General features: G+C 37.7%; 1 protein-coding gene across 8 annotated transcripts in view; it reads right to left on the bottom strand.

Moving 5' to 3' along the window:
• The window catches only part of SPATA6L (spermatogenesis associated 6 like), a 102,159-nt gene that overhangs the window by 62,201 nt on the left and 12,189 nt on the right, over positions 1 to 27,769 (bottom strand). For 6 of the 8 annotated variants that reach the window (XR_011567932.1, XR_011567933.1, XR_002181243.2 and 3 more), the window contains 5 exons: positions 25,498 to 25,539; positions 12,869 to 12,993; positions 7,085 to 7,162; positions 5,106 to 5,345; positions 220 to 322 (listed from right to left, as the gene is read on the bottom strand). Coding sequence is in view for 5 of the 8 variants with exons in the window: in XM_019966003.2 (XP_019821562.2) it covers positions 220 to 322; positions 5,106 to 5,345; positions 7,085 to 7,162; positions 12,869 to 12,993; positions 25,498 to 25,539 (588 nt within the window). In the remaining 3 variants the exon portion in view is untranslated. The remainder of the gene's footprint in view (positions 1 to 219; positions 323 to 5,105; positions 5,346 to 7,084; positions 7,163 to 12,868; positions 12,994 to 25,497; positions 25,540 to 27,769) is intronic. The other 2 variants (XM_019966004.2, XM_019966005.2) reach the window with 2 other exon arrangements.

The following is a 27,769-nucleotide window of genomic DNA, read 5'->3' as shown; positions in this document are numbered from 1 at the left end:
CAGTTCCTCCTAGGGAAACTCTGAAACAGAAGGCATCTCTGCTAATGACTCTGCTCGTGGGAACCCCCTCTCTGGAAACTCCCAGTGACAGGGCACCCGAGAATTAGGCCCTGAGTTTCCAGACAAACGTGTGATTCCTCAGAATGAAAGAAGACTTAGAGGTAGGATGCATTCGTTCCCATGGGTAAACTACACAGGAGGAACAAGAAAATCGAATACCTCTTCTCACTGGAAATGGAAAGTTTGAAAAGTTAGGTTTTCTTCTAGACTTCTGGGAATGATGCTGTGAACTGTTCTCACCAAAGGGCTTTGCACTGTCCACCTGAAAGGAAAGGAATGAGACCTGAACCCACTGTAGCTTGTATTACTCTCTCCTCATTCCCTGTAATACCTTTCTCCCCTTCAATCACAGTCATGCAGGTGAGAAAAGAGAAGGTTGGGAACAGATTAAATCACAGCCTCCAAGTATATAAAATGTTATAACCAACAGGGAAACCTGTTTGTCCCTACTTTCTCTGAGGTTAGAACACAAAGATATGGGATATGGGCTAATATGACACAGATCATATTCTAACCACTGGTAAGGCCAGTAAAGAGCAAGTAGAGTTTGTTTAATCTTCTTTTAAAACAGGATATCTTCACATTCCTAAACACTCTGAGCAGTACTGGCCTAGGTGGGGTCCTCCCTGAAGACAAGGAATTTCCATAATGTGATCTTTCAGCCTTCCACATCCCCCTTCAGTCTGAGTGTCTATATCCTTGTAAAAAAGAACAGCGGAGACTGTATTATTTTAGTTAAGGTGACCACATTTTCCTACATTCAACAACGTGATCTGCTAACAGGTCAAAATACTTGAAATAGAGACTCTTCCAGAATGTCTATGACATACAGTTGCTTAATCTTCTTTGTAAAAAACCTTGTTTTTTATTTTTTTAATGTCAAGAAGTCATGTTATACTATTATTCTTTATTCTACTTCAAGAAATAATTTTACTAGAATTTACAATCTTGACAACATCAGGTCCTCTACATTTTAATTTTTCTACTTAAACCTCAGATATCATCAGGAAATCTGGCTAAATAAAAGAGTTAATATCTATAAGCCCTTAGGAAAGAGCTTGGCACATAGTAAAGACTGTATATGAATTTGTTAAATAAAAGTATCATGTAAATTTTAATTCCCTAAGAAAACTTCCAACATTTTAAGGTTATTTAGTTCATAATGGTGTACACTAAAGTTGTGTATTTTATTAAAATATATATCAAATGGAATAAATCAGACCCAATATACTCAATTTAACTATATTTGTATGAAACTATGTTTACAGTGCTAGATTTTGCCAGACACTTTTATAGGTTACCTGAAGAAAACAGCTATCCTGTATTTTCTAGCCAAACAACATCTCTGTTCTACCTACAAACCAATGCTATAACCAGTCATCTAAAAAGCACCGGACTTTGGGATTTACCATGCTTCATTTCTGTGTCTAATATACAAACATCACACAGGTAATCCTGAATCAAATTATCAACTTGACAATAATATCAATAGTTAACATTCTGGAGAATAAGTCATGAACTACAATGTGGAACAGAGTTCATGAAAAACAGGAACTATATTCATTGAAAAGTTGCAGGATATAAAATTAACACACAGAAATCCCTTGCATTCCTATACACTAACAATGAAAGAACAGAAAGAGAAATTAAGGAAACAATTCCATTCACCATTGCAATGAAAAGAATAAAATACGTAGGAATAGATCTACCTAAAGAAATAAAAGACCTATATATAGAAAACTATAAAACACTGATGAAAGAAATCAAAGATGACACAAATAGATGGAGAAATATACCATGTTCATGGATCGCAAGAATCAATATAGTGAAAATGAGTATACTATCCAAAGCAACCTATAGATTCAATGCAATCCCTATCAAGCTACCAACAGTATTTTTCAGAGAACTAGAACAAATAATTTCACAATTTGTATGGAAATGCAAAAAACCTCGTATAGACAAAGTAATCTTGAGAAAGAAGAATGGAACTGGAGCAATCAACCTGCCTGACTTCAGACTATACTGCCTGCCTGTAGACTATACTACAAAGCTACAGTCATCAAGACAGTATGGTACTGGCACAAAGAAAGAAAAATAGATCAATGGAACAAAATAGAAAGCCCAGAGATAAATCCATGCACCTATGGATACCTTATCTTTGACAAAGGAGGCAAGAATATACAATGGAGAAAAGACAATCTCTTTAACAAGTGGTGCTGGGAAAACTGGTCAACCACCCATAAAAGAATGAAACTAGTTCACTTTCTAACACCATACACAAAAATAAACTCAAAATGGATTAAAGATCTAAATGTAAGATCAGAAACTATAAAACTCCTAGAGGAAAACATAGGCAAAACACTCTGACATAAATCACAGCAGGATCCTCTATGACCCATCTCCCAGAGCAATGGAAATAAAAGCAAAAATAAACATATGGGACCTAATTAAACTTAAAGGCTTTTGCACAACAAAGGAAACTATAAGCAAGGTGAAAAGACAGCCTTCAGAACAAGAGAAAATAATAGCAAATGAAGCAACTGACAAAGAATTAATCTCAAATATATACAAGCAGCTCCTGCAGCTCAATTCCACAAAAATAAATGACCCTATCAAAATATGTTCCAAAGAACTAAACAGAAATTTCTCCAGAGAAGACATACAGATGGTTAACAAACACATGAAAAGATGCTCAACATCACTCATTATCAGAGAAATGCAAATCAAAACCACTATGAGGTACCATCTCATGCCAGTCAGAATGGCTACTATCAAAAAGTCTGCAAACAATGCTGCAGAGAGCAAGGAAAAAAGAAAATCCTCTTACACTGTTGGTGGGAATGCAAACTAGTACAGCCACTATGGAGAAGTGTGGAGATTCCTTAAAAAACTGGAAATAGAACTGCCATATGACCCAGCAATCCCACTGCTGGGGCATACACACTGAGGAAACCAGAATTGAAAGAGACACATGTACCTCAATGTTCATTGCAGCACTGTTTACAATAGCCAGGGCATGGAAGCAACCTAGATGTCCACTGGCAGACGAATGGATAAGAAAGCTGTGGTACATATACACAATGGAATATTACTCAGCTATTAAAAAGAATGCATTTGAATCAGTCCTAATGAGGTGGATGAAACTGGAGTCTATTATACAGAGTGAAGTAAGCCAGAAAGAAAAACACCAATACAGTATACTAACATATATATATGGAATTTAGAAAGAAGGTAACAATAACCCTGTATGCGAGACAGCAAAAGAAACACAGATGTATTGAACAGTGTTTTGGACTCTGTGGGAGAGGGCAAGGGAGGGATGATATGGGGGAATGGCATTGAAACATGTAAAACATCATATGTGAAACGAATCGCCAGTCCAGGTTTGATGCATGATACAGGGTGCTCGGGGCTGATGCACTGAGATGACCCAGAGGGATGGGATGGGGAGGGAGGAGAGAGCGGGGTTCAGGATGGGGAACACATGTACACTCATGGCGGATTCAAGTCAATGTATGGCAAAACCAATACAATATTGTAAAGTAAAATAAATTAATTAATTTAAAAAAAGAAAAAGAAAAACACCAGTACAGTATATTAACACATATATATGGAATTTAGAAAGATGGTAACAATGACCCTATATGCAAGATAGCAAACGAGACAGATGTAAAGAAAAGACTTTTGGACTCTGTGGGAGAAGGCAAGGGAGGGATGATTTGAGAGAAGAGCACTGAAACATGTATATTATCATATGTGAAATAGATAGCCAGTCTAGGTTCTATGCATGATATAGGGTGCTCAGGGCTGGTGCACTAGGATGACCCTGAGGGGTAGGATGGGGAGGGAGGCAGGACGGGGGTTCAGGATGGGGAACACATGTACACCTACAGCTGACTCATGTCAATGTATGGCAAAAACCACTACAATATTATGAAGTAATTAGCCTCCAATTAAAATAAATAAATTAAAAAGAGAAAAACAGGAACTAACACGAAGTGTTTTTAACATGATAAAAACATATGTAACTGTAAAGAAATGAATCTGTATATACAGTATAAGTACAACTTTGTGGGAAAAAATAAGGCCTTATGAATATCAAAAAAAATCAAAAGAAAATGTATCAAATTAAACAATGATTTTATTATTCTAGTGAACCTATGGGTAATTTTTTTTTCTTGAACTTTTCTGTATTTTCCTTTACTTTTATAGTAGTCAAAAAAAAGACTATGAAAACAAGTGTGGTTAAATTTGCCCACTACTTCCTGATGGCTAAATCTAATATAACTTTAATTAAGGACTTTTGACTATGGCATATCATTGCTTCTTCCTGCAGCCATATGTTTCCTACTTTTAAAGTGCGGCCTGGTGAATTCTCTAATGGTCCAGTGGTAAAGAATCTGCCCTGCAGTGCAGGGGACACAGGTTTGATTCCTGGTCAGGGAACTAAGATCCCACATGCCATGGAGCAACTAAGCCCGTGCACTGCAGCTAGAGAGTCCATGCACGACAGTGAAAAGATCCCTCATGACTCAACAAAGAGCTCGCATGCCACAACCAAGACTGGAGGCAGCCAAATAAATAAATATATATTTTAAAAAGCTGGCCACTGAACAATGATCTTACTATGAAAACTCAAGTAGTTTTCTTAAAACTGACGAGGCTTTAGTTTCAGATTTGTACAGAGAATGTGCCAGTCTTTGATATGAATCTTCTACTACTGTCAATTCATTGATCTTCCTGGATAGTGGCAGGTTGTCCTATGCAGATAACACTATTAATAATTAAATTTATTTTTAATTCTAAAATTAAAAATAGGGACAGTAGACATTTACTCAGCAAGTCCTCTGTACAAGACATCCTTATAGGAGTTTCCTGACAATAACTGTAGGAAATGAGCATAATTTAATCATAATTATTATTAAATTTGAATTTCCTCTATTTATTTACTTACACATCTGTTATCATGGTCCAACCTTCCTTTATTCCACCCTCATTCACACCCTACCATTCCAAAGGACTCTGAAAAATAATTTTAGGCTCACGTGTCTTACTACAAACGGAGGTTTGCTTTCTCCAGGTATTTTGAAAGTATATCCAAGGTTCAGCTGAGCTGGTTGGTCCTGGAAGAAACGCCTGGTGCAATATGGAGAGAGTGGCCGGGACTGCATGCCTGGGGGCACTCTGTCGAGATTACTCTCCTTTGGTTTCATCTTTACACAACTCAAGGGGAATTTTGGTCCATTTGGTGTAGATAAAGGCCTTTGTGACTTACGTCTTTCTTCCTGAAACCCAAAGAAGAGACAATATTTTTAAAGAAAGCTCAACCAGAATATAACTGTATTTAACTGAACTAAGGTAGAAGATTTAACATCTCAGGTTTATAAAACGTGAACTCAGGGAAGGGCATTTAAAAATTTTTCTTCAGGTCAGCTTAGTATCACTAGTAGATTTAAGCTACTAACAGTGAGATTTGTGATTTCCCTGGTTGCCCAGTGGTTGAGAATCCAGCTGCCAATGCAGGGGACATGGGTTTGACCCCTGGTCCAGGAAGATCCCACATGCTATGAAACAACTAAGCCCATGTGCAACTACTGAGCCCAGATGCCCCAGAGCCCATGCTCTACAGCAAGAGAAGCCACCACAATGAGAATCCGACATGTACCAACCAAGACTCAGTACAGCCAAAATGTAATAAAATTTTTTTTACAAAATTAATGAAATTTAAACAGTGAGTTTTATTTGTATTATGAGAAAGCTGGAAAGTATCAGACACCTCCATGTCCCATCAGATGATTGACAGATACACAAATACAGTGAGGGAGGGAGACAGAGAGAGAATTTGGCATATACTTGGGTTCAGCGATTTCACCTCAAGTAATTTATTTTAAGGAAAAAGTATGGTTGTATGTATAGCTATGGAAATTTTTAGAGCAATTAAAAAATTAGAAGCCAACTATACTGGTGAGTAAGCACTTTTCTCTCAGCTCCAAACCCACCTTTCAATTTTATGATACTGAACCAGCCACTGCAAATCCCCTTCTGCTTTCCTAGCTGTTCTGCTAGGCTTAACCACTAGACGGTGCTAGAGAAAGACTGCAAGACTAGAGTAGGAGGAAGGGACCGGGAAGTTCGCACAGGAAGATCTCTACATTACGAGATTAAAACAAGATTAACAAAATGGAATGGAAGAAAAAGAGCAATAAACTGAAAAGTCACTGTGCACATTTAAACAGACTGGAGAAAACAGTGAGTAAATAAGGAGAGACTAAAAAGCAGCTATTGCCTTCCTGAAAATTAATCACTGGTTTTCCATTGATGAATTACAGTGCCCAGGGGATTGATGGATTTGCACAGATTAATGACCCTGCTTCTTCAGTACCCCTAAATCCAAAGCCCACATTTTCAAGGTTTATTCTAGGACCCGTGTGAGATCTACAAACTATATTCATTAATTCTCTGTATCATTTTAGAAAGGATTTTGGATGCTTGCAAAATTATGGGCAATGGGGTAAAATAAAAATAGAAAGAAAAGAGTGTGAAGGGGAAATCATGGCTGAAAAAGCAAAATGAAGGTAGTGCTCAAGAATGCCCCAAGACCCTCACTATTACCAAAAAAAAAAGAACCCTCACTGTTACTAAAGGGGTGGCCCCAAATACAACTCTGACCTTCAGCCTCAGCACAAGAAAGAAGGAAACACTACTGTTGATAAACTCAAGAGTAGATGTCATGAAACAACAACAACAAAAACTAACTAGACTACACGTCAAGCCTGTGATTGTAGCTTCTGGATCACGCTGTTCCACCAACTATGCCATGATGAATACATGCCACACATCATCACTCTAATGTGACAGGCTGAACAAGAAATTTGACTATGTAAATTCAAACCTAGCAATAAGTCTCCAGGTTTCTGTCTGTCCAGTTGCATCTGAACTTGGTAAACCAAGCTGAGGTTGAAATTCTTTAAATTTGTAGAGAAATCCCTGACATTTCTATCTCTGGATTCTTTATTATACTTACAAAAAATCTGTTTCTATGCAGAAACACACGTTCTCTGATGGCTGTCCTTGTAGAAAACTCTATTTTAGGAGCAATGCCCTGAAAATAAAAGAAACAAATAAAATTATTGGAAAGAAGGTCTTTACTTATCCTATCCTAACATGAAATTATCCAAGAACCTAAATGCTCTTTTGTGTAGCCAGCATAATCTACACACATTGTCTAAAATATATACATAACAAATATATATATATATGTATATATATATATAATGGAACATTATTCAGCCTTTAAAGAGAAGGAAATCCTGCCATTCATGACAACAGAGAATAAACTTGAGGACACTATACTAAATGAAATAAGCCAGACACAAAAAGATAAACACTGCATATTTCACTAATATGCAGAATCTGAAATAGTCAAACTCAAAGAATAGCTAATTAGCTAAAAAACCAGCTAATAGAATGCTGGTTGCCAAGAGCTGGAGGATGAGAGGAAAAGGGAAAAGCTAAGTCAAAGGATATAAAATTTTAGTTAGGCAAAATGAATATGTTCTAGAAATGTTATGTACAACAATGTGACATAGTTAACAATACCATTTTAAAAACACTTGTATTGGGGTATAGTTGCTTTGGGCTTCCCTGGTTGCTCAGTGGTAAAGAATCCATCTGCGATGCCAAAGATGCAGGATACCGGGTTCAGTCTCTGGGTAGGGAAGATCCCCTAGAGAAGGAATTTGCAACCTACTCCAGTATTCTTGCCTAGAGAATCCTATGGACAGAGGAGCCTAGAGGGCTACAGTCCATGGGGTTGCAAAGAGTCAGAGACCACTGAGTGACTAACATACACACACATACATATATAACCTCATTCAACCTTCATAATAACCCTATAAAGGAAGAACTATTATCAATCCCATTTTACAGAGGAGGAAACTAAGGTACATGGAGATAAGCAATTTACCCAAAATCACACAGCCATTGAGTGACAAAACTGGGCTTGAACCCAGATAACCTGAGTCTATACTTAGCCACTCTACATGAAGCTCCACTTAGCCCACAGAGGAGGAGGAGGGGCCCTACCAGTAAGGAATCCACAGTCTGTAATGCAATCTTGTTCACCTATTTAACCTCAACTCACGGCGGTGACTTACAGACAATAAGGAGGAATGTATTTTCTTTTTCATATAAGTACTCATTTTAGCATAACAGTTTAGAGCTGAAATTTACAGGCTATATCCTATGCAATCCCCTTAGCAATGAGATGGTGGTAACGATGGTTAGGTCAATAATTGGATTTAACAGTAGGAATTTTTAGAATAAACATCTATTTCTGCTTTATTGACTACGCCAAGGCCTTTGACTGTGTGGATCACAATAAACTGTGGAAAATTCTGAAAGAGATGGGAATACCAGACCACCTGACCTGCCTCTTGAGAAACCTATATGCAGGTCAGGAAGCAACAGTTAGAACTGGACATGGAACAACAGACTGGTTCCAAATAGGAAAAGGAGTACATCAAGGCTGTATATTGTCACCCCGCTTGTTTAACTTATATGCATAGTACATCATGAGAAACGCTGGGCTGGAAGAAGCACAAGCTGGAATCAAGACTGCTGGGAGAAATATCAATAACCTCAGATATGCAGATGACACCACTCTCATGGCAGAAAGTGAAGAGGAACTAAAAAGCCTCTTGATGAAAGTGAAAGAGGAGAGTGAAAAAGTTGGCTTAAAGCTCAACATTCAGAAAACGAAGATCACGGCATCTGGTCCCACCACTTCATGGGAAATAGATGGGGAAACAGTGGAAACAGTGTCAGACTTTATTTTTGGGGGCTCCAAAATCACTGCAGATGGTGACTGCAGCCATGAAATTAAAAGATGCTTACTCCTTGGAAGGAAAGTTATGACCAACCTAGATAGCATATTCAAAAGCAGAGACATTACTTTGCCAACAAAGGTCCATCTAGTCAAGGCTATGGTTTTTCCTGTGGTCATGTATGGATGTGAGAGTTGGACTGTGAAGAAAGCTGAGCGCTGAAGAATTGATGCTTTTGAACTGTGGTGTTGGAGAAGACTCTTGAGAGTCCTTTGGACTGCAAGGAGATCCAACCAGTCCATTCTGAAGGAGATCAGCCCTGGGATTTCTTTGGAAGGAATGATGCTAAAGCTGAAACTCCAATACTTTGGCCACCTCATGTGAAGAGTTGACTCATTGGAAAAGACTCTGATGCTGGGAGGGATTGGGGGCAGGAGAAGAAGGGGACAACAGAGGATGAGATGGCTGGATGGCATCACTGACTCGATGGACGTGAGTCTGAGTGAACTCCGGGAGTTGGTGATGGACAGGGAGGCCTGGCGTGCTGTGATTCATGGGGTTGCAAAGAGTTGGACACGACTGAGAGACTGAACTGAACTGAAGGAAAAATTTATAAAGGGTACTCAGAGTACCTAAACACTAAGGAAAAACTAAAATTATTAATTAAAAATTAATAATTAAAAACAATATTCTTTCTGCCTAATTTACAAATTCAGTCTTTACCTAACAACAACAACCAAAAAACACAGATTATAATCTCCCCTCAATATTCTTGACCTCAGCAGGAAAAGGAGGAAAAAAGGCTGTTAGGGTAACAAGTGAAATGAAAAAAAATATGAAAGTACGAAGAAAATGTCACATTGTACTGGAGAAAATAAATCTAATTCTTGATGAACTAATAACAGAAAATAAATGAACTGAATAATTTGTCTGACCTTCGCGTGTCATTTATTCTCATGTCCTATAACATTAATGAAAAGAAATTGGACCCTGGGCTGAAATAAAAATGAGAGAATTAGCATAATGCAGTGATTGAGTGCAAACTTCAAAGCACAACAGACCAGTGTGAGAATCCTAGATCCACTGGTCACCAGTTCTGTGACTCTGGGTACCCTTTATAAATTCGCCATACCAGCTTCCCCATGCCTAAAATGAGGAAACTAATAGTAGCCAGCTTGCAGGGTTAAAAAGGATTGAATAAAACAATACACGTAAGGAACTCAACACAGGGCCTGGCATCTAGTGAGAATGCAATGAATATCAGCCATTAGTAAAACTTCAGCAATTTGTTTATTTTTCCTTATAGAATACTTGAGAGAAATTGAGCTCTCTATCTCTTCACAAATTATTTAAAATATACTTTAACTTCATTGAAAGAACTGATACTTTACCTCTAATGCATGAAGATCTTCCTGACAGTGTTAAAGCTCTTTCTCTTATGATGACCTGCATTTATGAATAACTACAAATAAAACTTCCTGTAGATTCTTCTTCCTAATTATGCCTATAAAGTTAAACAGAGATAACATCTGGGAAAATATGAGAAAGTGTCTTTCTTCTTGTCTTGATACTTAGCTGGATACCAGCCCAATGTTTGCAAATGGAATTTATTTAATAGAAAACTTGGGCAAATCAAAGTTAATGTAAAGAGTATCTCCCACCTAATTCTCACCAGTTTTTAATCCCCTTTCTGCTTCTGAAGAGCAAAATCTCAGTAATTCACAATAATAAAGGCAAGCATCTCATAAGTACCATGGATATAAGTGATACACAAAAAACATTTCTGAGAAAAAAAAAATGATATCAGTGATATTCACCAGATCTTCAAAGATTATGGAGGGCTTAAAGTTATGGCCATCGGGAATTCCGATTAGGAGAACTTTTTTTTTTTTGACCATGCAGCACAGCTTGCAGGATCTTAGTTCCCAGGGAGAACTGTTGATGAATGCTTGGTGTTTGAAGTATCAGAACTAGAAGTCCTGTCATCATAAACATCATAGAAACAGGGGTTCTGCATGCCATCTATTCTGCACAGAACTCTCAAATGGAGACAATAACACCTCACTAAATTAAAATAATAGCCACTCATGGAGCAGTAACAGAAAAGTTTATGCTTTTTATAATTTACAAAGATGTAGCCCTTAAAACAGAGGTCATTCAAGTGACATAAAAGTAGAGAAAACTTTCAGAGTTTCTGCAATGTTAAAAATCATCCCAGATAATAACAAAATTAATATTTTGAACTTGGGTTCAGATAATGCCCCCGAAACAGTAACTGCTGTACTAGTAACTGCCATATCTTTTAAGATCCCTCAATAATATCAGTCTGTCACATGTACCACAATGTTCACTGCAGCATTGTTTACAGTAGCCAGGACATGGAAGCACCCTAGATGTCCATCAACAGATGAATGGATAAAGCAGCTGTGGTACATTCATACAATGGAATATTACTCAGCCATAGAAAGAAATGAATTTGAGACAGTTCTTGAGGTGGATGAACCTAGAGCCTGTTATACAGAATGAAGTAAATCAGAAAGAAAAAAACAAATATCATATATCAACGAATATATACAGAATCTGGAAAAATGGTACTGATGAACCTATTTGCAGGGCAGAAACAGAGACACAGACATAGAGAAGAGATTTGTGGACACAGCAGGGGAAAGAAAGGGTGGGACGAACTGAGAAAGTAGCATTGGAACATATACTTTACCATATAGAAAATAGATAGCCAGTGGGAATTTGCTGTATGACATAGGAGCTCAACCTAGTGTTCCGTGACAGTCTAGAAGGGCGGAATGGAGTGGGAGGTGGGACAGAGGTTCAAGAGGGAGGGGACAAATGTATACCTATGGCTGATTCATGTTGATGTATGGCAGAAACCAACACAATACTGTAAAGCAATTATCCTTCAATTAAAAATAAATAAATTTAAAAAATATCAGCCTGTGAACCTCTTGTCAGTTTCCCCTCCATTAAGTGGAGATCATAATACCTGCCTTGGCTGACTTAAGAACTGTTATGAAGAAAATATGATATCACATGAAAAAAAACCAAAGCAAGTTCACCTGCCAATGCAGGAGATGCAGGTTTGATCCCTGAGTTGAGAAGATCCCCCAGAGAAGGAAATGGCAACTCACTCTAGTATTCCTGCCTGAATAATCTCATGGACAGAGGAGCCCTACAGTCCACAGCATCACAGAGAGCTGGACACAACTGAGCAATGGAGCACACACACAGGCAGCACTAATCTATTTTACTGTTATTGTTACTAAAACAATAGCTATGATTAAATAAAATGATGCTATGTCTTTCAGTTAGTCTGCATTAAGAGCAGGTGACAAAACAGATATATGGTTACCAAACTTATGGTTACCACAGAGAAACAGAGGTGAGGGAGGAGATAAATTAACAGTTTGGGATTAGCAGATACAAACTACTATACATAAAATAAACAACAAGGTCCTAGTATAGCACAGGGAACTATATTCAATATTCTGTAATAAGCCATAATGGAAAAGAAGGTGAAAAAGAATATATATTATAATAGTGTATATTATTACATATATATAACTGAATAATAATATATATCATATATACATAACTGAATCACTTTGTTGTACACAAGAAACTAACACATTATAAAGCAACTATACTTTAAAAATATTTAACTTAAAAAAAAAAGGAGGTGGAAGAAGTAAGCCTTTTATAACTATGTGATAATGTGAATATGGCAGTGACTTAGCCTGGTTAGACAAGACTCCCACGTCTCAGACCAATAGTGGGAATCAGCATTATTTAGCACTTTGAGTGGGCATCTCATCAGGGCTGCTAAAGAGAATAAAGGGGCACCAACCAAGATGAAGTGATCCGCCCACAAACAGGTGAGCGGATCACCTTATTTATTTATTATCAATAAAACATTCAGGTTCCAAGAATCCCTTTCCCAACAGAAGCCCAGCTAGGCACTGGTAACTTACTGGAAAGCCTTCAACTGTCTTCATGAGCACCTCCCTACACATCCCAGGGTGCGAAGGTGTCAGCCGTGGCTCAGGGAAGAGAAAGTCCCGTGTGTTTTCTTCATAGTAGGCCAACTCTTGCCACACTACAAATAAAGGAGAAAATGCATGAGTAGATATATTCTGAAAATTATGTATCTACATCATTTAAATTAAATAAAAGTTGGACCGTTGATGGCAGAGATGACACTCAGATAAAAACAGATATTTTGATCACAGCACCTGGTATTCAAGAGGCGATGTCTTCTACTACTTTTTATCTCATGCATGATTTTCAAAAGCCTTCCCAATCATTGATCTAAAGGGTTGCTCCCCAAAATAAAATAAAAAAGAACATCTCTTTCCATCCATCCATCCTTCCATTCTTCACTTTGACAAATGTTTTCTAAGGACATATCATGGGCCAGGTCCTAGGGATAGAACAGGAACAAGGTAGACAATGCTCTGTTCACCCAAAGGTTACAGTGTAGACTAGGGTTCAATAGATTCTGTGGTGCAGGAATGTCAGTGTCCCAGTGGCCTAGAGAAGAGCCAGAGCTGCCGCTCTCGGCAGTACTGATACCAACCCCAGGAATGTTTTGTAAATCTGTGGGGAAATTTCAAGGGCAGGAACCAGAGGTCAGAGTGTCTTGCAATGCCCAAGACACTCCTGCATAACTTTCTAACATCGTACAGACATTCTTTCAGGCAAGAAACCTTTTTACGATTATCTGAGCCTGGAACCTAACTGCTACATATAAACACAAAGCTTTTTTTTTTTTTTTTTTTTTTTTGCACAATTTAAAAATACACTGAATTTTCAGGAATGCAGGTACCATGAAAACTAAGGAACAACTGTATTTTGCTTTGTCTAAATCTTTACCAAGATCCTTTCGGCACTGTGAATACTACAAATACTACAAAATTGAATACTATAAATACTATATACCAAATACCATACCTTTCTCAACATTTACATGTTAGCATACATCTCATTTTATTTTAAATCACTTTTCTTTGTACTTCTCCTTTATATTATGGCTGAATATTACACAAATTATTTGCAGTGAGCTATATAAAGTTGGTTGGTTATATTATCTGTGGGGCTTCCCAGGTGGTGAAGAACCTGCCTGCCAATGCAGGAGACATAAGAAATATAGATTTGATCTCTAGGTGGGGAAGATCCCCTGGAGGAAGCAATATACTCCAGTATTCTTGCCTAGAAAATCCCAAGGACAGAGGACCCTGTTGGGCTACAGTCTATGGGACTGCAGTCAAACACAACTGAAGAGACTTAGCATAGCACATATTACCTATGAATATTACTTCAATATGGTCAAAAGGATAATACAAAATACTCATCACCAAAAGATCATTTCAGGTGCAATATGATTAAGAATCACTGAGCTAAAGGACAGAAAAGCTACCATCTTAGACCCCCTTGCCTACAAAGAAGGTGCTACGCAGTGGTTTGGACCAAGAACACCATCAAAAAAGTAATTGTAGTCAGTGAGGAAGCTTTACTGTTTAGTGACTCTTACTTTACTTGTGAGATGAACTTGAATGAGGGTACTTTTTGTTATCTCGAATGTACAAAATAATCAACCTTACATCAAATAATCTGATGGCTTAATGTCTTCCTACTTATTCCATTTAATATGAATGTTAGATTCTAACAAGGATCAAAGTGCAAAAAGAATGTATTCTACATTTTTCATATTTTTCTACTCCTCCCTTCAAAAACATGCTCCAGCCACAATGAACTGATATGTCTTTCCCTCCTCTGCTATGTACTTCCTCAGCTTATGCTATTTCTTATAAAACATTCTTTCTTCCTTCCCATCCTGTTGAGATATTATTTATCTTTCAAGTTAATGTCTTACAGTATCTCTAACATACTACAGACTATATAGCCCACCAGGCTTCTTTGTCCATGGGATTCTCCAGGCAAGAACACTGGAGTGGGTTGCCGTTGTCTCTTCCAGGGGATATTCCTGATTCAGGGAACGAACTTGCGTCTGTCTTCTGCATTGGCAGGTTCTTTACCACTAGCGCCACTAGCGCCACCCGGGGAAGCCCATCTCCAACAAAACAGGTCCAAAAGAGAACTTGATTTTTTCCACAAATAAGCTCTCCTCTACCTTCCTATTAGAGGAACCAGATCTAGTTAATCAACCCAATACTCCAGGCTCTATCCTTTGTTCCACTCTTTCACTCCTTATAGATATCCATTAGTAAGTCCTGTTGACTACATCTGTTGACTACACCCTTGACTATATGGACCTAGGTTGGCAAAGTAATGTCTCGCTTTTTAATATGCTGTTTAGGTTGGTCATAACTTTTCTTACAAGGAGCAAGCCTCTTTTAATTTCATGGCTGAAGGCACCATTTGCAGTGATTTTGGAGCCCCAAAAAATAAAGTCTGAGACTGTTTCCACTGTTTCCCCATCTATTTCCCATGAAGTGATGGGACAAGACACTATGATCTTAGTTTTCTGAATGCTGAGCTTTAAGCCAACTTTTTCACTCTCCTCTTTCACTTTCATCAAAAAGTTCTTTAGTTCTTCTACACTTTCTGCCATAAGGGTGATATCATCTGAGGTTGGTGATATTTCTCCTGGCGATTTTGATTCTAGCTTGTGCTTCATCCAGCCCAGCATTTCTCAAGATGTACTCTGCATATAAGTTAAATAAGCAGGGTGACAACATACAGCCTTGACGTACTCCTCTCCCGATTTCAAAAGTCTGTTGTTCCATATCCAGTTCTGTTGCTTCCTAACCTACATACAGATTTCTCAAGAGGCAGGTCAGGTGGTCTGTATTTCCATTTCTTTAAGAATTTTCCACAGTTTGTGGTAATCCACACAGTCAAAGGCTTTGGCATAGTCAATAAAGCAGAAGTCTTTCTGGAACTCTCTTGCTCTTTTGATGATACAACGGATGTTGGCAATTTGATCTCTAGTTCCTCTGCCTTTTATAAATCCAACTTGAACATCTCGAAGTCCACAGTTCACGTACTGTTGAAGCCTGGCTTGGAGAATTCTGAGCATTACTTTGCTAGCATGTGAGATGAGTGCAATTGTGCAGTAGTTTGAGCACTCTTTGGCATTACCTTTCTTTGGGATTGGAATGAAAACAGACCTTTTCCAGTCCTGTGGCCACTGCTGAGTTTTCCAAAATTGCTGGCATATTGAGTGCAGCACTTTCACAGCATCATCCTTTAGGATTTGAAATAGCTCAACTGGAATTCCATCACCTCCATTAGTTTTGTTCATAGTGATGCTACTGAAGGCCCACTTGACTTCCCATTCCAGGATGTCTGGCTCTAGGTGAGTGATCATGCCATCGTGATTATCTGGGTCATGAATATCTTTTTTGTATAGTTCTTCTGTGTATCCTTGCCACCTCTTCTTAATATCTTCTGCTAGGTCCATACCATTTCTGTCCTTTATTGAGCCCATTTTTGCATGAAATGTTCCCAGTATCTCTAATTTTCTTGAAGAGATCTCTAGTCTTTTCCATTCTACTGTTTTCCTCTATTTTTCCTCCACCATAGTTTGGTCTCAGGTCAAAAAGGGAGGGAATATAGCCCTGCCTTTCAACAGAAAATTGGATTAAAGATTTACTGAGCATGGACCCAGTGATCAGAATAAGACCCAGTTTCCCTCTCAGTCAGTCTCTCCCATCAGGAAGCTTCCATAAGCCTCTTATCCTTCTCCATCAGAGGGCTGAAAACCACAATCACAGGAAACTAACCAATCTGATCACATGGACCACAGCCTTGTCTAACTCAATGAAACTATGAGCCATGCCATGTAAGGCCACCCAAGATGGATGGGTCATGGTGGAGAGTTCTGACAAAATGTGGTCTACTGGAGAAGGGAATGGCAAACCACTTCAGTATTCTTGCCTTAAGAACCCCATGAACAGTATGAAAAGGCAAAAAGATACAACACTGAAAGATGAACTCCCTAGGTCGGTAGGTGCCCAATATGCTACTGGAGATCAGTGGAGAAATAACTCCATAAAGAATGAAAAGAAAGAGCCAAAGCAAAAACAGCACCCAGTTGTGGATGTGACTGGTGATAGAAGCAAGGTCCGATGCTGTAAAGAGCAATATTGCATAGGAACCTGGAATGTTAGGTCCATGAATCAAGGCAAATTGGAAGTGGTCAAACAGGAGATGGCAAGAGTGAACATCAACATTCTAGGAATCAGAGAACTAAGATGGACTGGAATGGGTGAATTTAACTCAGATGACCGTTATATCTACTACTGTGGGCAAGAATCCCTTAAGGTCCAGCTCTCATAATCATATTTGACCACTGGGAAGACCATAGTCTTGACTATACAGACTTTTGTTGGCAGAGTAATGTCTCTACTTTTCAACACACTGTCTAAGTTTATCAGTGAATGACAGATCTTGGTTTAAATGTCACCTCATTAGAAAGGGAACAACCCAACCTACAGGAGCCTGTCACTCCCTACCATATCCCCCTATATTATTTTCAACCTAATAGTTATCACGAACTGCTATTTTTGTTCAGGCATTCATTCATCATCTGCTACCATGAACGCTCCATGAAAGCAGTAACCCTTCCATTCATCATTAAATTCCTGCCAAGATTGTCCCTAGAAAGGTGTGAGCTTAGGTGTCAGTTACTAGTACAGGGCTCAGCCAAAACAATCTTGCCTGAAAAGGAATCCTACTGTCAGCATCTTCCATAGGTCCCTTGAGATATCATTCAAGACAGACATATTAAAACTGAATCACAATGTCCAGAAATGAGTGGAAACCTAGATGAGTGGGATGGGGGGAAGGGTGAGAGGGAGGTTCAAGAGGGAGGGGATATATATACTCTTAGCTAATTCATGTTCTTGTACAGCAGAAAACAATACAACACTGTAAAGCAATTATCCTCCAATTAAAAATAAAATTTACAATAAGAAAGAAAGGAGTGGTAAAGTGCAGCAACCCTGTCCCAAGCCTGTGAAATGTGCCTGGGCATAGTGAGTACTATTTTATAACTGCTTCTTGAATGAATGAACGTAATGATTAATACATTAACCACTCAGTAGGTACTAGTTCCGCTCTGTAAGACTGAGTTTCCACAACTGTAAAAAAAAGAAAAAAAAGAGGGAGACACAGACTAAATGTTCTCTAAAATCTCTGCCAATCTTATCATACATTCATTTTTTAATAATTTCTTTTCATTCATACATTCAAGAAATATGCATTGAGAACATACTATGTGCCAGGAGTTCTAGACACTGGATGGATGATACTGAACAAGATGGATACAAGACCTGTCCTCCTGACACTTACAGTCTGTAATTATTAAACAATTATTCAAATAAGCATACAATTTAAAATGATGATAAAGGGAATTCTGTGGCAGTCCAGTGGTTAGGACTCAGCATTTCCACTGCAGGAGGGCACGGGTTCAATCCTTGGTCAGAGAACTAAGATCCCGCATTCTATATGCCACGCAACTTGGCCAAAATAAATAAAATAAAATGATGATTCAAAGGAAGATAGGGAGAGAGGTGGGAAAGTGGGTGGAATTCTAAAATCAATCTTCTACTTCACTAGTTTCATCCAGGCCTTGTTTTGTCAATGAGCCTTTTAAAACACTTTCTGTGATGGGTATGACCTCCTACCTTTGTTGGCCAGAAATAGACTTCCTCATATCAGGGCTCAAAAGTGCCACCTGAAAACGGGAAGTGAAATAACAATTTCCTCACCCATTATTAGCAACAAAACACAACTTTTTAATGAAGCTCAGACCACAGTGGTAAAAAACTATTTCTAGGTTCAGACAGAGCTGGTTCAAATCGTTGTTTCAGCAATTACCAGCTATGTGAGTAAATCATGTATATTTCTTAACTTCCTTTTCCTCTTCAGGGAAATGCAGAATTCATAACAGCACTTGTCCCTTAGGTCTACTGTGAGGACAAATGACAAACATGTGAAGCAGAGCACAGAGAGTGGCTTTACCTCCCATGATCACAAATGCTCTGTGACAGCAGCCCAGCAGTGTTCCCAGCACTACTGGCCTCCATGAACATCGTGTGTTTTCAGCCATATGTTCCTACCAAGAATATGTGGATGCATGGTGTGATGCTCTATCACGGGCTTTTGCTTTTTTCTTTCATATGTTTTGGCTAGTTCTTATCACTGTATTCAAAGTGATAGTTACTGCTTATTATTCCTACATTTAGCAGGAATTAAGATAAAAATGGGAGGTCCAAGAATTGAAAGTGAGTTCTGCTATCTTTGGAATCACAGAAATAAAAAGAAACTGAAAAAAAATAAGTGAGACTGAAATAGGGTTATAAAAACAGAAGGCAGTAAAGCTTTTCAATTCTGTCTCTCTGGTTTGCTCATCTTCTAAAGATCCAAACTGCCACCCAGTGTGAAAATGACAGAACACCAAGGGGATGTTACAGCAAGAGCCAAGGTTAAAAGTAATAAATAAACATATGTACAGGCTGAGCAAGTCTAATAGGCCAAGTGAAATGTCTGAAAGAGCTCAGTGTTCTTAATAATCTAATGGCACAGATAGGGAGGTCATCAATGCCATCAGTGAGAAAGATATCCCCAGAAAATGAAACAAATGAGACTTTAAGAGAAATAATAACTTTAATAATAATACTGGTTCTAGAAATAGCTAACATTTATAGAGCACATCAGAACTGACAGCTTGTTTCCCAGTATGGAGTCTCATTTGATTACCTCTTTACAGGTAACTGAGGCTCTGAGAGTTGAAGACACTTGTCCTAATGCCACATGGCAAAGTAAGAATTCAAAACCAGATCACTGGACTTCCCTGGTGGCACAGTGGATGAGAATCCACCTGCCAAAACAGGAGACATAGGTTCAATCCCTGGTCCAGGAAGATTCCACATGCTGTGGAGCAACTAAGCCTGTGCACCACAACTACTGAGCCCACCTGTGTGCTGCAGCTCCTGAAACCCACGTGCCTAGAGCCAATGCTCTGCAGCAAGAGAAACCACTGCAATGAGAAGCCCGTGCAACACAACAAAGACCTATATATATATATATATATATATATAAATTCTTAAAAAACCAAACAAACAGATCATCTGAGGCAGGAGTTCTTTCCTTGCTAATGCCTAGTAAACATCACTGCTGCTGCTGCTGCTGCTGCTAAGTCGCTTCAGTCGTGTCTGACTCTGTGCGACGCCATAGATGGCAGCCCACCAGGCTCCCCCGTTCCTGGGATTCTCCAGGCAAGAACACTGGAGTGGGTTGCCATTTAAAATCAAGCTCTGATTCAGGGAATGGGTGCCAATTAAAAGAGTATGTTAAAAGCTGGACTGAATATACATGACTTATCCCAAAGTAGAAGTTTTTATTTAAGAGGTCAATAAAAGAAAGCACCAAGCTCACTGTCAAACAGGATTATGCTGCCCCACCGGTGTCTATTTGCTTTTTCCCATCTTTGTAAACTGAAGACCCAGGAGTTTTTATTGCTTCTAAGCCAAATTACTAGATTTCTTCATTCTTTAGCAAAGAATGTACAGTCCTATGCAAATCTGAAGTACTTATCTCAGAAACTTAATGGTCAGAATATGTCTTAGTGCTATGAAAAAGTATCAGACACAGTAATACTGACAACAAAATTAAAAAGTAACAATTCAGCCAATGAAGAATTGATCCCTGAGAACCTAAATGTGGCCCATGTGACCCCACAGCACAGTCCACTTGAGACTTTAAGCAAGTCATTTTTACTTAATTACCTAGTATCAAGAACCAGCAGATCTAGAGGGCTCACATGTCACCACTCTATGCCTGGTGCCACCAGCATAATACCAAGAAGTGGCACAGGGTAGAGCATTTTCTGAGTATACATCCAATAAACAGATGTTGCACAAATTAATGGATCAACCTATATTTATTTGAAGCCCAACAAAATTAATTCTATTGAACGATTCAAGTTTAATCTGACTAAAATTACAATCTGAAATTGAAGGATAATAAAGAAAAAGAAGACAAGTGTAATAAAGCCTTCACTTTGTATCTTTTATATCTGATTAATTCTAAGTTATAACCCATAACCATGCATTCAGTTTTAATACTCTCCAGTCATTACAGTTTTGAACTATTCTTGCAACATTCTCACAGATGGATTTCTAGTCAAGTAAAAAACAAATGGCAGTCAAAAATATATCTGAAGTTTCAGGAAATACATATTCAACCTATATATATTATATATATATATATATATATAAAATATATATGCATAGATATGTGTATATATACATATACTAAATATTAGATATATTTAATATTTATGTACTCATATGTGAGTGTGTGTTTGTCTATATATCTATATATTTTAGGATTGGTTGAATATACTAAATACATTATATATATTAAATGCATTATAAAAGGCATAAAAAAACAACAAATTGTTAATAGCAATTATTTCAATGAATATTGTTGATGAATATGGCCTTTTACTATTTTATATAATTTAGTTAGTTAAAATTTTTACCATAACAATATTTAGCTATTGGGTAACTTTTTTAACTCACAAAAAATTAAATAAGACCTGGTCCTGCTTCTATTTCATTAGCAAACTACAATATAACTTGCCACTTATGATATATGGTTGAACACAAAACTGGGTCAAATTAAAAACTCAATGCCCTGATTTTAGCCTGTCACTTTTTTTGCTCTGTTCTACCTACCTAAGAAACCACAGACATATATAAGAGTGTCCATCCCCAGACCCACTGAGATCTTAGGGTTCTTGTCTGTTTTTAGGACCTGCCTTGGCCAATAAACCAAGAAGAAGAAGAAAGAACGTCAGACTCTGGGTCCACTCCATGGGGGCCCTTGATCTGCTTCAAAACCACCACAGTGAGCAGCGCCACAGTCTTCAGAAAAGCCTCCACAGCCACCTCTGCTTTAGCTGAGGTATCTGCCAGGCTCACCTCCTTCTCCCATGCTTTCTTAAGAAAAAGAAAATTTCACACAATGAAATATTAAAATAATGCAAACATATGTATTAAGTATCTGCTGCTGCTGCTGCTGCTGCTGCTAAGTCACTTCAGTCATATCCAACTCTGTGCGACCACATAGACGGCAGCCCACCAGGCTCCCCCGTCCCTGGGATCCTCCAGGCAAGAACACTGGAGTGGTGTGCCATTGCCTTCTCCAGTGCATGAAAGTGAAAAGTGAAAGTGAAGTCGCTCAGTCATGTCTGACTTTTAAGTATAACGGATTTAAAACTTTCAGGAATTTACACCAAAATGCAATGTTTATATCCAGACATTGCTCCAGAGGTAATCAAAGGACACTGACTATCACGTTATACAGAAGGAAACAAAACAAACTATAATATAGGAAAGCGGAAACTTTTAAGAAATAAATTTAAAATGTTAAGGTTGTCACAAATCATATCTAAAAAGAAGAGACCAAAAATATGGTAAAATATATTTTAAAGAAATTATTACATACTTTTTAAACACAAAAAAATCCAAATGATAGTATCCAGCATTAGCCAGGGTATGGGGAGCAAGCACACTATATAATGTTAAATGCAGTAAAAATAATGGAAACTTGCCGGGGATCAGTTTACTCCCAGGTTTTTATAAGATATGGTTCTATCTAGCAATTCTATTCTTTACAAATATATCAAGAGAAAAAATTGTTATAAATATAAAGACAAACAAAGACAAAGAAATCCTAATGTTCAACAATATGACTTTAAGGTTCATAGTAATGCTATGGAAAATACATAGCTATTGAAAATGACAAATAAGTTACCTATATGTAACAATTTAGAGTGAAAAAGTAAAACAAAAAATATTATTTACATACTTCTTATAGACCTATAAAAGCACAAATAAATTCATGAAATTATTTTATGATATAAAAAATAATGCTTTTTGGCCTGTTTTTAAAAATTACAATATAAGGACTTCCCTGGTAAGATTCAATGGTAAAGAATCTGCCTGCCAATGCAGGAGACACAGGTTTGATCCCTGATCTGGGAAGATTCCACATGCCATGGGAGCAACTAAGCCTATGCACCACAGCTATTGAGCCTGTGCTCTAGAGCCTGGGAACCACAACTACGAAGCCCATGTGTTGCAACTACTGAAGCCTGTGCACCCTAGATCCTGTGCTCAGCAACAAGAGAAGTCAGTGCAATGAGAAGCCCACACACTGCAATGAAGAGTAGCCACTGCTCGCCACAGTTAGAGAAAGGCCACACAGCTTCAAAGACCCAGCACCGCCAAAAACAAAATAAATACATACATAAAAGTTAGTTTTAAAAAAGTACAATATAACAGTGACATACAGTTGGGGAAGCTAGTAAAAGACAATATATATGACCTTATTTACTTAAAAAATCCATATCCATATGTTCTAACCACAGAAAAGTATCAAGAAACATGACCACCAAGTATCACCAAAACATAAATAAAGGTTCCTTCATAATTTGGGAGTGCTTTTTACAAGTCAAAACTGGGAAGTTGGTAAGGGAAAAGGTAAAATGTATGGTAGCAAAGACCAGAAGCATATGTGAAATGTTTCTGAGTTTTAGGTATCCTCTCTCTTTCTCACATACACACACAGACTTTAAAATCACCAGATAATCAGCCACACTGAGAAACTCTGAGAATTGGTGTCACCAGGTGGCAGTTACTACTTGCTCTCATTAGCTCAGGTCTCTTGCATAACACAAAACAAAGGCATTACAGAATGCTTTCCTCCTCAAGTCCCATGATTCTTGCACAGAGGTCACAAACTTTTTCTGCAAAGGGCCAGAGAGTAAAGTATTTTAAGCTTTGAAAGCCATATAGTCACAACTAGTCAACTCTCACTGTAACTAACACAAAAGCAGCCATAAACACTTCTATGAAGGAGTGTGGATAAAAACATCACAGATGATGAAATTTGAATTTCATATAATTTCCATTGATCAATAAAACTCTTTCTTTTTTTTTTTTTTTTGCTGTCTCGTATACAGGGTTATCGTTACCATCTTTCTAAATTCCATATATATGCGTTAGTATACTGTATTGGTGTTTTTCCTTCTGGCTTACTTCACTCTGTATAATAGGCTCCAGTTTCATCCACCTCATTAGAACTGATTCAAATGTATTCTTTTTAATGGCTGAGTAATACTCCATTGTGTATATGTACCACAGCTTTCTTATCCATTCATCTGCTGATGGACATCTAGGTTGCTTCCATGTCCTGGCTATTATAAACAGTGCTGCGATGAACATTGGGGTACACGTGTCTCTTTCCCTTCTGGTTTCCTCAGTGTGTATGCCCAGCAGTGGGATTGCTGGAAAAACTCTTTCTTTAAAAAAAATTTTTTCCAGCCATTTAAAAATGTAAAAACCACAGACAGTTTGGCTGGCAGTTCCTTAAAAAGCTAAACATGGAATTACCATATGATCTATCAATTCCACTCCTAGGTATATAACCAAATATAAGAGAACTAAAAACACACATACCTACACAACTTGTACAGGAATGTTCACAGAAGTGCTACTCATAATATCCAAACATTGGAAACAACTCTAATGTCCATTAATTGATGAGTGGATAAACAAAATATGGCATATTCATATAAAAGATCATTAGTCATAAAAAGGAATGAAGTACTGATATATGCTACAAGGATGAACTTTGAAAACATTTTGCTAACTGAAAGAAGTCAGACATAAAGGGCACAAATTGCCTAATTCCATTTACATGAAAAGTCCAGTATGAGAAAATCAACTAGAGACAGAAATTAGATTAGTGGTGGCCAGGGGTTGGGAGGAAGAAAGAATGAAGAGTGAGTGCTAATGAGTACAAGGTTTCTTTGGAGGGAATAAAAATTCTAAAACTAGATAAGTGGTAATGGCTACACAATCTTGTGAACATACTAAAAATAACTGAATATACTTGAAAATGGTGAATTTTATAGTATATGAGTAAATCTCAGTTCTTTAAAATGTGGAAGCCAATCCCAGCTCATGGGTCATACAAAAAAAAACCACAGCTAGATTTGGCCTGGGGGCTGTAGTTTGTCAACCCTGTTTTAGCATCAACAGAGAAGATGGCTTTGGACTAAACTCAGACACACACACACACACACACACACACACTCACTCACTCACTCCACAAATTACAACACCGTCAAAAGCAAATATTTGAAAGAAGCTGAGTTGGGACTAAAAAAATTATTTGATAATTATTACATAAAACTGTGAAAAAGTGGAAAGTCAAAGAACCAGTTCAAGTTATGCTTACTAATATATCAAAGCCATAAAGTTACTCTTCTGAAAGTGGGAAAAATTCAATAGACCAGTTGGGGAGAGGGAGCATGTGTTACAGAAAGCACAACTTTTAAATGCAAGTCACAATTGTGTCACGCCAAAATCCTTTTAAAATTGTTAGATAGCATCACCAATTCAGTGGGTATGAATTTGAGCAAACTCTGGGAGACAGTGGAGGAGAGAGGAGCCTGGTGTGCTACAATCCATAGGGTCGCAAAAAGAAGGACATGACTTAGCGACTCAATGACAAAAACAACAACAAAACTAATTTAGAAATTCATTTATTGGCACATTACCTGGAGACACTAGCTGTATTAACTCAAATCTGGTTAGAAAGCCTAAAAAGAAAAAATTAGATTTTAATACTTCAGAATATTGTCAGAGTTTTTCATTAATTACTAAGTGTAAAACTGCCATAACACCCTATTTATATTACTAAAATAATAATAAGTGGCATACCACCAATGAATCAGGTATTTCTAGACCCAACATATTGGGACATGTGGTAAGAATAACTGAGTTATAAAAATAGATTTTGTCCCCTGAAAAGTATCGACAAAATGTGATATTTTCTCTCTCAAAAATGTATTCATAAATCACCAAAATAACAATATATTTTTCATTTTAAAATTCAAAATACTGTTATCCATTAACCCATAAAAACTTACCTTGCTTAAAAGAGTATGCTATTTGACTATATAAATAAAACAACAATTTTTTATCTTTCCTGAGTTCAAAATATATTTAGAAATAGTGTCTATACTCAATATGTTAGCAAGTTTGGAAAACCCAGGAGTGGCCACAGGACTGGAAAAGGTCAACCTTCACCCCAATTCCCAAGAAGGGGAGTACTAAAGAATATTTAAACTACTGGACAATTGTGCTCACTTCCCATGCTAGTAAGGTTATAGTCAAAATCCATCAAGCTAGGTTCAGCAGTACTTGAATGAGAACTTCCAGATGTACAAGTTGGGTTTAGAAAAGGCAGAGGAACAAAAGTTTAAATTGCCAACATTCACTGGATCATAGAGAAAGCAAGGGAATTCCAGAAAAACAACTACTGCTGTTTCATTGACTACGCTAAAGCCTGTGACTGTGTGAACCATAACAAACTGTGGAAAACTCTTGAAGAGATGGGAATACCAGACCATCTTACTGTCTCCTCAGAAACCTGTATGCAGGTCAAGAAGCAACAGTTAGAACCTTATACGAAACAACTGACTGGTTCAAAATTGAGAAAGGAGTATGAAAAGGCTGTTTATTATTGTCACCCTGTTTATTTAACTTATATGCAGAGCACATCACTCAAAATGCCAGGCTGGATGAGTTACAAGCTGGAATCAAGACTGCCGAGAGAAATATCAACAACCTCAGATATGCAGATGATACCACTTCTAATGGCAGAAACTGAAGAGGAACTAAAGAGCCTCTTGATGAGGGTGAAAGAGGAGTATGAAAAGGCTGCCTTAAAATCCAATATTAAAAAAACTAAGACCATGGCATCCAGTCCTATTGCTTCATGGCAAATAGAACGGGAAAAGGTGGAAGCAGTGAGAGATTTCCTTTTCTTGGGCCCAAAATCACTGCAGATGGTGACTATAGCCATGAAATTGGAAGACGCTTGGTTCTTGAAAGGAAAACTATGACAAACCTAGATAGTATATTAAAAAACAAAGACATCATTTTTCCAACAAAGGTCCATACAGTCAAAGTTATGGTCTTTCCAGCAGTCATGTACAGATGTGAGAGGCAGACCATAAAGAAGGCAGAGTGCCAAAGAATTGATGCTTTCAAATTGTGGTGCTGGAGAAGACTCTTGAGAGTCCCTTGGACTGCAAGGAGATCAAACCAGTCAATCCTAAAGGAAATCAACCCTAAATGCTCTTTGGAAGGACTGATGCTGAAGCTCTAATACTTTGGCCACCTGATGCCAACAGCTGACTCATTGGAAAAGACCCTGATGCTGGAAAGATTTAAGGCAGAAGGAGAAGAGGGCAACAGAGGATGAGATGGTTGGATGGCATCACCAATTCAATGAACATGAACTTGGACAAACTCCAGTGACGGACAGGGAGGCCTGGCTTGCTCTGGTCCATTGAGTTGCAAAGAGTCAGACACGACTTGGCAACTGAACAACAAGGATATGTTTTATAAGGATAAGGTCTATAAGGATAAGAATAAAATTCAAATATTAAAAGTAATTTAAAATACAAATGATATAACAATAAAAATCAGTAAAAATAATTCCCACAAAATATTAGAAGTGAAAACATTTTAATATAGACAATAATGGTGATTACAGTTAATAATACTGTATTATATACCTAAAAGTTACTAAGAGTAGATCTTAAATGTTCTCACCACAAAAAAAAAAGGTAATTATGTGATGTGACAGAGGTATAACCTAACACTACTGTAGTAATCATTTTGCAAAATACCTGAGTATCAAATCCACATGTTGTACACCTTAAACTTACACAATGTTGTATATCAGTTATATCTCAAAAAAGCTAAAAAAACAAAAAAAAAAAAAGCTAAAAAATACATACCATAAAAGTAAAATTCTTC

Source organism: Bos indicus, chromosome 8 (assembly GCF_029378745.1).
Source record: "Bos indicus isolate NIAB-ARS_2022 breed Sahiwal x Tharparkar chromosome 8, NIAB-ARS_B.indTharparkar_mat_pri_1.0, whole genome shotgun sequence".
Lineage (NCBI taxonomy): Eukaryota > Metazoa > Chordata > Mammalia > Artiodactyla > Bovidae > Bos > Bos indicus.
Note: the sequence above shows the minus strand (reverse complement) of the source record. Positions and strands in the feature narration are given on the sequence as shown.